The sequence below is a fragment of the Mesitornis unicolor genome, unplaced genomic scaffold (assembly GCF_000695765.1).
Source record: "Mesitornis unicolor isolate BGI_N332 unplaced genomic scaffold, ASM69576v1 scaffold7730, whole genome shotgun sequence".
Taxonomy (NCBI): domain Eukaryota; kingdom Metazoa; phylum Chordata; class Aves; order Mesitornithiformes; family Mesitornithidae; genus Mesitornis; species Mesitornis unicolor.
The window spans coordinates 1-9,646 of record NW_010158890.1 but is presented as its reverse complement, the minus strand read 5'-3'; the positions used below and the strand labels follow the sequence as shown (position 1 = coordinate 9,646).

General features: G+C 45.9%; 1 protein-coding gene across 1 annotated transcript; it reads left to right on the top strand.

Moving 5' to 3' along the window:
- Positions 1-4: 4 nt before the first annotated feature.
- Positions 5-6,229, top strand: LOC104540943 (G protein-activated inward rectifier potassium channel 1; the record flags this gene model as incomplete). The annotated part of the gene is made up of 2 exons (XM_010184870.1): positions 5-394; positions 6,013-6,229. Coding segments are annotated over 2 exons (607 nt in total), but the record flags the coding sequence as incomplete, so codon positions are not given.
- Positions 6,230-9,646: the final 3,417 nt, after the last annotated feature.

The window sequence follows — 9,646 nt, the reverse complement described above, 5'->3', positions numbered from 1 at the left end:
GGTGATCGCCTACATGCGGGGGGACCTCAACAAGGCGCACGACGACAGCTACACCCCCTGCGTGGCCAACGTCTACAACTTCCCCTCCGCCTTCCTCTTCTTCATCGAGACCGAGGCCACCATCGGCTACGGGTACCGCTACATCACGGACAAGTGCCCCGAGGGCATCATCCTCTTCCTCTTCCAGTCCATCCTGGGCTCCATCGTGGACGCCTTCCTCATCGGCTGCATGTTCATCAAGATGTCCCAGCCCAAGAAGCGGGCCGAGACGCTGATGTTCAGCGAGCACGCCGCCATCTCCATGCGGGACGGCAAGCTCACCCTCATGTTCCGCGTGGGCAACCTCCGCAACAGCCACATGGTCTCGGCGCAGATCCGCTGCAAGCTGCTCAAAGTAAGCGCGGTCCCCGCCACGGTGCTCCCCCACCTGGGGACGTCCCCTTGTCCCCCTCCGTCTCCATCCCGGCCCCTCCGAGCATCCTTTTTTGGCTGGAGAGCTTTGCCACCCCTTGCTCTGATGCTCCTCGGGCTCCCCAGGTTTGCCCTCATCCATCATTTTCCCGCAGCCGCGTCGGCGATGATTTATATTCAGCGCCGGGTCGCCATGCATATTTATGTATTTCCATAAAACGCCAGATTTCTCCGACAAGGAAATACTTCCTAGCCTGAATTCGTGCTTTGCATGTTTAAAAGCAAGCTGCTTGCCTTTCTGGTGTTTTTTCCCTGCTTTTGGGGAACAAGGAGGCAGAACTTCATACATTGGGTGCGTGAACTTCAGGGCACGCAGACCGGCGGGGTCAGGGCTTTAGAAAAGGTGACAGCGGGAATCGGGTGTCTGGGGCAAATTGGGTGTTTGCTTGAGACGTGCTCCAGCGGCCGCACATTCGCAGGGGAGGGGGAAAATAACCGATAATGGGGAGAATAATCGATAGTGGGACAAATAACCGATAATGGGAAAAATATCTGATAATGGGGAGAATAATAAATAGTGGGGAAAATAACCGATAATGGGAAAAGTAATCAGTAATGGGAAAAGTAATCGGTAATGGCAAGAATAACCAATAATGGGAAAAATAACTGATAATGGGGAAAATAACCAATAGTGGGAAAAGTATTTGATAATGGGGAAAGTAATCGATAGTGGCACAAATAACCAATAGTGGGAAAAATAACTGATAATGGGGAAAGTAATCAGTGGTGGGAAAAGTAATCGGTAATGGGAAGAATAACAAATAATGGGGAAAATAATCAATAGTGGGAAAAATAAGTGATAATGGGGAAAATAATCAGTAATGGGAAAAATAGTAATGGGAAGAATAACCGATAATGGGGAAAATAATAATGGGAAAAATAAGCTTTAATGGGAAGAATAGTCAATAATGGGAAAAATAACTGATAATGGGGAAAATAATCAATAGTGGGAAAAATAAGTGATAATGGGGAAAATAATCAGTAATGGGAAAAATAGTAATGGGAAGAATAACCGATAATGGGGAAAATAATAATGGGAAAAATAAGCTTTAATGGGAAGAATAGTCAATAATGGGAAAAATAACTGATAATGGGGAAAATAATCAATAGTGGGAAAAGTAACATATAATGGGAAAAATAAGCTTTAATGGGAAAAATAATAATGGGAAAATTTAAGTAAACGTGGGGTGGGTGGAAGGGGCCGGCTCGGGTGATGTTGGACCCATGCGAAGCACCCGCGTGTGGGTGCCCTGCCCCGTGATAATGATACTTGATTATAATAATTACTGTTATTGCTCTTGCCGGGGGGGACCCCACTTTTTGGGGCAGGGGTGCTCGTCTGGTGAAGCGCAGCTGCCTTTTGCTCGCAGGCTTCGGAAGTTGCTGTGTTTTGGCCCAAATCCGGGTTTCCGAGGCGGGGGGGGGTGCAGGGTGGCTGCGTTTGGGGAGGGGTGCAGCACCCCCCTGCACCCTGAATCAGATCCGTGCCCGAGAGGAGGGGTGGTGCAGGCACCCAAAACTTAAGAAGTCCCCATCGTTTCCCTCATCTGGGGGTCGCTGCTGGATGCTCTCGCTGCAGCTGACCCCGATTTTGAGCCGTCTATTCGCTGGTTTTAATTCCTAAATAATCCCTGGAGCCCAAATTCTGCTGTTTTTCTGGTGGTTTCCACCTGTCGGGAGTGCAGGTGGGTAAATTAAATGCTGTGTAATTAGCCCGGTCGTGATAATGAGCCTGCTTTGGGCAGGCACCTGGTGACCCTGTGGTCACGGAGAGGTCAGGCCGACCCCTTTCACTCAGCTCCTTAATGGCTTTAAAGCCTCAAAATGAGTCATTTCTATTGCAAATTTGGCAATTAGCCTTTTTATTTGTGTACAGAGGTGCCGCGGGGGGGGGTATTTTAAAAGCTGGAGCTTGAAACTTAGCGTGAAGAAAAATTTCCTGAACTTTAAATCTGAGAAACACAGAGGGTTCAGAGGTGCCGTTGCTGCTGGGTTTGTTGTGGCAGGGCTGGAACTGGGGCAAAAACCGACGAAAAATGGGGAGGGCTGGGACTCTTCACGTCCCCTCTCTGCACCGGGCAGCCTGGCCCAAAAAATAAGGAATAATTAATAACCATAATGGTAAAAAAGGCAAGGGTCGGAGCAGGAGCGCGGGATGTGGTGGGGGCAGCCGCTGCTGCGGTTGTGTCTGCGTTGGGCTTTGTCTGACCTGTACCTGGGGTCTATGGCAAAGCGGGGGGCAGAGTTGGCTGTGGGGCCGCTGCAGGTTTGTCTGCTGCTTTTTCCTTTGAGAAAAGGCTTTTCAGCTTGCAAAACCTGTATGCAAAAGGGGAAATCCCAATTTTTAGATATATATTTGTATTTTTTATATATACATGGCAAGATTCATTCATTATATGTGTATTTAATGACTCTCCATGGTTATAAAGGACTGGGATGAGTACATTGAGTCAAGGGCCTTTCTTTTGACCAATGCATTGGGGGTCTTATGCACCGCCCTGGGCTGATGCTGCCTGGAACTGGGGGTAGTTGTGAAATAACATTGTAATAACATTTACTGAAACATAAAATCATATTTTGAGATTTACTGTAACATAAACCATTACTTTAATAACATTCTCTGTAACATTTTTAGGTCTCAATCCTTATCTCAGCTTAGGGGTAGTTGTAAAAGAATATTTTAATAATATTTACTATGACAGAAATAATATTTTAGTAATATTTGCTATAAATAAAATTGTATTTTAGTAATATTTGCTATAAATAAAATGGTATTTTAATATTATTTACTATAACAGAAATGGTAATTTAGTAAAATTTACTGTAAAGTAAATATTTTAATATTTGCTGGAACAGAAATAACATTTTAGTAGTGTTTGTTATTGAAATGTCATTTTATTTATAGGAAATATTATTGAAATGTCATTTTATTTATAGTAATATTGAAATGTCATTTTATTTATAGGAAATATTACTAAAATATTATTTCTGCTCTAGCAAACATTAAAATATTTTCTTTATAGGAAATATTACTAAACTATCGTTTTATTTATAGCAACTATTAAAATATTTTCTTTACAGTAAATATCGCTAAAATTTACTCTGACAGAAATAACATCGTAGTGATATTTACTGTAGCATAAAATAACATTTGCTATAATATTTCAGCTCTCAGGCTTCACCTCAGCCCCCTCCGGGCTGAAGTAACCACACTCCATGCATATGCAATGGGGGGTTCTGGGATGGAGGTGGTGGATTTCCCGGGAATCCCATGAGCTTTGGTGGGAGCAGGATTGGGGTCCCCCTTGGTGTCACCCAAGCAGCACCCCCCCATTTTTAACCTCCCTTCCCCATCATTTCCCCCCCTCCCCGTCCTTCGCTCACGGCTGCATCCCTGGGCCACGTCCCTCGGGTACCGCATTGGCTTCAACGCGCCTTTTCCATCACTCCCCCATCTCTTGAAATGTCCTTTATTTGGGATTTTTTTGCAAAATAACACCTCGCCCCACTTCGTCATCCTCTGTTTTTTGTAGAACCAGAGTTTTTACGAACCATCAATCTCCTTAATGAAGCCTGGCCTCTAATTGCATTTCATTGGGTCCAACCCAGGGCCACTGTTTCCCCCGTCCCAAAGCCAAGCTGGGTGGGATGGGGGGGTCTCGGTGTCCCCAAGGTGCCAATGTCACCCAGAAAGCGGCCAGCCCGCACCGTCCCATGGCTGTATCGCCCTTTTTACTGTCTTTTTACTAAAAAGTAGGCTTTTTTCCTCAAGAAAGTACAACCTGAACCCAGGGGCAGGCTCTCTGTGCAGATGTGCTCGGGGTGTTTTGTGCCTCCGATGTGAAGTAGGGGCAGGTGGGGAGAAATCTGAATTTTCACATGCAGAAAGGAATGGAAATGTGTTTCTTAGCCAGAACTTGAGGGCGGTGAAATACTCAATTGTTTCTTCGGGATTAAATCTCCTTCAAACCCAGCCGCCGTTGCGGGAAAATCTTAAAAATAGCAACCAAATCCTGAGCGAGGCGTGTAATCCGGTTTTGCTCCGTCTGCTGGGTTTTAGGCTCCCGACCCCCATTTCTGGGGGGGCTTGGCTGTAGCTGCACTCCTTGCACCGTCACTGGGGGATGCCCAGCATCCTCCCACCCCCTCAGTTCCCAGTGCCAGGCGTTTTACTGGGAGCACTGGGGTCACTCATAGGAGCGCTGATGGGTGCGGTGGTTCCCATCCAATGGGGTATCTACACCCTACCCCAATTCCACACGTAGTGTGAATAATGGGGAGACTGGAAATCGGGGAAAAGTTTGGGGAAAGGTTATATTCCTTCCTGTACGCATAATCGTGCTCCCATTAAAAAAATACATCCCATTTCAAGGGTTATTGCTGAAAATGGGAAGTTTCACATCAGCTCACAGTGCTGGGGGTGGTGGCGATGTGGTGATGGAGCACTGGGGTTTGGTTGGGTGGGATGAATGTGACACTTTGTAGAACTTATCCTTTTTTTAAATCCGAGTAGCAAATAATGGAAAATTCCCTAATAAAAATAATGAAAGGCTGTGGTGTTCTGTCCCTGCCTGTTCATAACACAGGGAGGAGAAATTAAAAGTTGGAATAAAAGCTGGGAAGGGTTTGGGCAGGGCTGAGCTTTTTTGTTTTATTTCTCACTACCAGATGTTTGCAGTTTTCAAGGTCTGTTTTTCAGCCTCTACCTAAATACTTGTTCATCGTTTCAGTTGGGGTTTTTAGTTTCTTTTCCTCTTTCTCCTTACACAAGAGAATGGGGAGAAGTGAAAGCCCAGGACTTTTTGAGATAACGGCCAGTGCCGGGATCTTGCATTTTCATGGAGCGGGGTTTGCCTGGTGTGATGGATGCCGCTGGGATGTGGGATGCAGTGGGGATGCAGGATGCTGGCAGGATGTGGGATGCCATGGGGATTTGAGATACCATTGGGATGTGGAATGCTGTCGAGATGCGATTGGGATGCAGGATGCTGTGGGGATATGGGATGCTGTCTGGATGAGGGATGCCATGGGGATGCAGGGTGCCATTGGGATGCAGGATGCTGTCAGGATATGGGATGTTGATGGGATGCTGTTGGGATGCAGGATGCCGTAGAGATGTGGGATGCTGTCGAGATGTAGGATGCCATTGGGATGTGGGATGTTGTCGGGATGCAGGATGCCATCAGGATGCTGGATGCTGTTGGGTTGCTGTGGGGATGCAGGATGCTGTAGGGATGTGGGATGCCATTGAGATGCAGGATGCCTTGGAGATGTGGGATGCCTTGGAGATGCAGGATGTTGTCAGGATGTGGGGTGCCATCAGGAAGTGGGATGCTGTTGGGCTGCTGTGGGGATGCAGGATGCTGTGGGGATGCAGGATGCTGTCGGGATGCCATTGGGATGTAGGATGCCATGAGGATGTGGGATATAGTGGGAATGTGGGATGCTGTGGGGGTACAGAATGTTGTAGGGATGCAGGATGCTATCAGGATGACCTGGTGCTGGCTGCTCCATCCATGATCTCTCTCTGTCCCCTCGCAGTCCCGCCAGACCCCAGAGGGTGAATTCCTGCCTCTTGACCAGCTGGAGCTGGACGTGGGCTTCAGCACGGGGGCCGACCAGCTCTTCCTGGTGTCCCCGCTCACCATCTGCCACGTCATCGACGCCAAGAGCCCCTTCTACGACCTGTCCCAGCGCAGCATGCAGACGGAGCAGTTCGAGATCGTCGTCATCCTGGAGGGCATCGTGGAGACCACGGGTGAGTGCGGAAACCAAGCGCTCAGCCAAGACGATGGGCGAAAAATTTCTGTGGGCGAAAAATTGGGTGCTTCGCATTGCCCAAAAGTTTGCCAGCGCTTTGCGATGGCCAAAGTCCTGTTTTCCTCCAAAGTGGAAATATTTGAGAGGTTTTTGGCAATGCGTCTTTTGCCAAGGCGATGTGTGAGGTGGAGGAGCCATCGTTGTGGTTGTTGGCGATGAGGGACGCAGTGATGGGATCGGTCCCCAGCGATGCTGTGGCTCCGGCTTCACTTCCTGGCTGCCACCTTTGAGGAGCACTTACGGGGGATATTTAGGATATTTTGGGTCATTTTTTCAGTCTCTATGCTGGTGACGCAGTGTTTCGCTGCTTTTCTAGCACAAGAGATGACCTCTGAGAGCCTCAGACTGGGTGAATCTGAATCTGAAATCAGATGAGGCAAGTCTGGTATTTCTGAATCTTTGAACTCCCCGGTATTTCAAGAAAAACCATGGTATTTAACAAAAACCCCTGATATTTCACGAAAACCTCCTGCTGGAGCGTAGCTGGCTCATGTAGGGATGGATTGCAGGGCCGACACGGACCAGAGGACTCTGGGTTGTTTGGTTTTTTTCCTAGCAGAATTGTATTAAAACACAAATAATGGAAGAAAGGGAACTTCGTAAATAACGCGTTAGAATTTCAAAACAAAGCGATGTGTTTGTATGCTCCCGAGTTTATTGCTGTAAATATTTCCGACTTGGGCACTATAAGCAGAACACACACAAAAAAGAGGTGGTGTTTTCTGGCTCTGTGAAGCCCAAGTCATATAAGCTTGCAAATTTTCTGACCTAGTTTTGCAAGACAAGATGAAATATTGGGTGAAATAGAGCAAAATGTGCTCTCTATCTTGATAAAACATGGAGGGATGAAAGGGTTTGAAAGTTAAAAATATCTATGAAAATGTGACTAAATGAGGAGGGAGGGGAGCGCGGAGCCGGAGGGCAGCAGGGCTGGTGGAGACCCAGCTTCACGTCATGGATGGGGCTGCGGGGTGAGGAGGAGGAGGAGAAAGCCTTCGTCACGGGGTTATTATGGGCTGCAGCTCTTTTCACTGATGGACACCCCTTTATTTTGTGTTAAAGAGTGGGGGAATGGACACTCCATAGGTTTAAAACTTGCAGAAAGCCAGGACCCATCCCTGTGTCCTGGGGATCCTTAGTGCAGTTTCCACCTCCTCCATCGTTCGCCTTAAAACCAAAATGTGTTTGGGGAGACAGAGGTGTCGCGCTGGGAACGGCTGTGATTTGGGTTTATGAATATGCATTTTATATATTTAAAAAAATGGGAAAGGTTTCATATGGGGTCTGTACCTGTAATTCAGGGGCTGTTTGCTGAGCAGTCGAGGCTGGAGCTGTGCAATGGGCCCATTAGAGCTGGGCTTGGGCAAACCCATTGTGTTTATTGAAGTAATGCACTGCAGAAGTCAGCTATCCGAGCTATCTCAACTTACATTTTGCATCTAACAGCCCACAGCCCCAGAACAGAAGCAATCATTTGAAGGGGACTATTAGAAATACTATAACATCATTTGCAGCTTGCTCTGTTGGGTGTTTTGTGGGTAAAGCCATAGGAGATTCGATCAGTGCTTTCTCCCTCCTCGGTGTAAGAATGTTCTGGTTTAGTGGGATGAAATCTGAGAATCGGGGTTTTTCAGGCATTTCTAAAGAGTTCAGCAGTTGTTTGGAAACAAGGCAGCTGTTTCTGGTTGGGCATGAATACGATGCTTGGGTTTTTTTTGTATTTTATCTGGGAAAGTCAGTGAGCAGGTCGTACATTTGGGAAGCCCCAGTTCTGGTGGCTTCTGTCATGGACCTCGGCTGCAGTGCCTTATATTTGAAGTCTAGATATGTTTTTATATATTTTATTTTATATATTTAGATGTATTTCTTTATATATATATATTTCTATACAGGAGCAATATTTGATTTAATTATGGGCAAAACCCGTGTAGATGGGACAGCAGCAACCAGAGAGCAAGGCCACTTGTCCTTATGGTGGATTTCTCCTGCATCCCAGGGGTAAAATAGATAGAAATACTAATATTACTACTACTCCTACTCCTACTACTACTGCTAATAATAATAATAGAGTTGTGGTTGTCCGTTACCCTCCTATCAAATACTGCATGAAAAAAATCATCATCGTTTTGTATCATTAAATAGAATAGGATTTGGAAGCTCCAAAGGCTGTATTTCAGTACTAGAACTCCATGAAAATGGGTGAATTTGTACCATGATGCAGTCTCGGCTTTTAGAGAGACCTCTAAAAATTCCTTCCTCTGTGGTAGGAATGCAGCGTTCTCTGCCCAGGACCTATTTTTTGGGTTAAAATTGGACCCCAGCGCTCATATTTCTCTATGAAAGCAGTGAATTTCACTCGATTGCCTTCATTCCCACATGGGGATGCATGTGCTGAGCAGAGCAGCAATTTTAGGAGAAGCTCCCCCTGATTTTGACAGCCCCTCAGAGCATCTGCTAAAATAACGTTTGAGCCATTAGGCAACCTTAAAATACAGCCCATTTCCTAGTCTTAGTTTATTTTATTTATTTTCTGTTGAGGGGAACTCGTCTCATTTCCCCATTTCCCATCTTATTCTCGTTCCAGGGTGCAAATACCTTAATAATTATATAAAGTATTAGAAGGTGTTGAATATTTCTCACTCTAATGTAGCTTTTGTATTTGTAATAAATAGGGATTTAGGAGTCTCAATATTTGAGCTGGGTCATCTGTGTCTGTCAATGGGGACTTGCAGCCTCTCAGTTTTCTCTGGCAGGTGCTTATGAAGATATTTTTTTTTATCTCTAACTTTGTCTTCTGCTTTAATCCGTCCGCTTTTGATAAGCAATGTTCCCAAAGGGCTGAGAGAATTAGTAAATATATACAATAAAATTTGTTTTGACTGTCTGCAGAGGCAGCGGAGGTTGTTTTTTTTTTTTTTGGAGAAGTCTAATAAGTTATTTGAGCAGGATCTTCTTGCTTATAAATCCCACTTGGCTGATTAAAATCACCATTTCCAATGCCTCCTCTCATTAAATCGTATAAAAATGATTTCTCATAGATGCCTCCCAACTTGATTAAGTTAATTTACTGCCTCGTCGCTGAGATTTTAATTTCTGGAAAGATCAACATTCTCTATGCTTTCCTTAGCCTCCTTAATTACAGCTTTTAGGTTGTTTGGAAAATAAGACGTGGAAAAAGGGACGCGGACCCAGTGCATCCCTGGGGGAAGGAAATTGGGGTCTTCTTGAACCTCCCTGAACCTTCTGGGGAGTGCAGCAAAACTGAGCTCAGTGGGGTTTGGCCCCCCTTCCCTGCCACCCTGTTCTGTTAGGAAATACAGGCAAAATATCTCAACAGGTGGATTTTGGGGCTTTT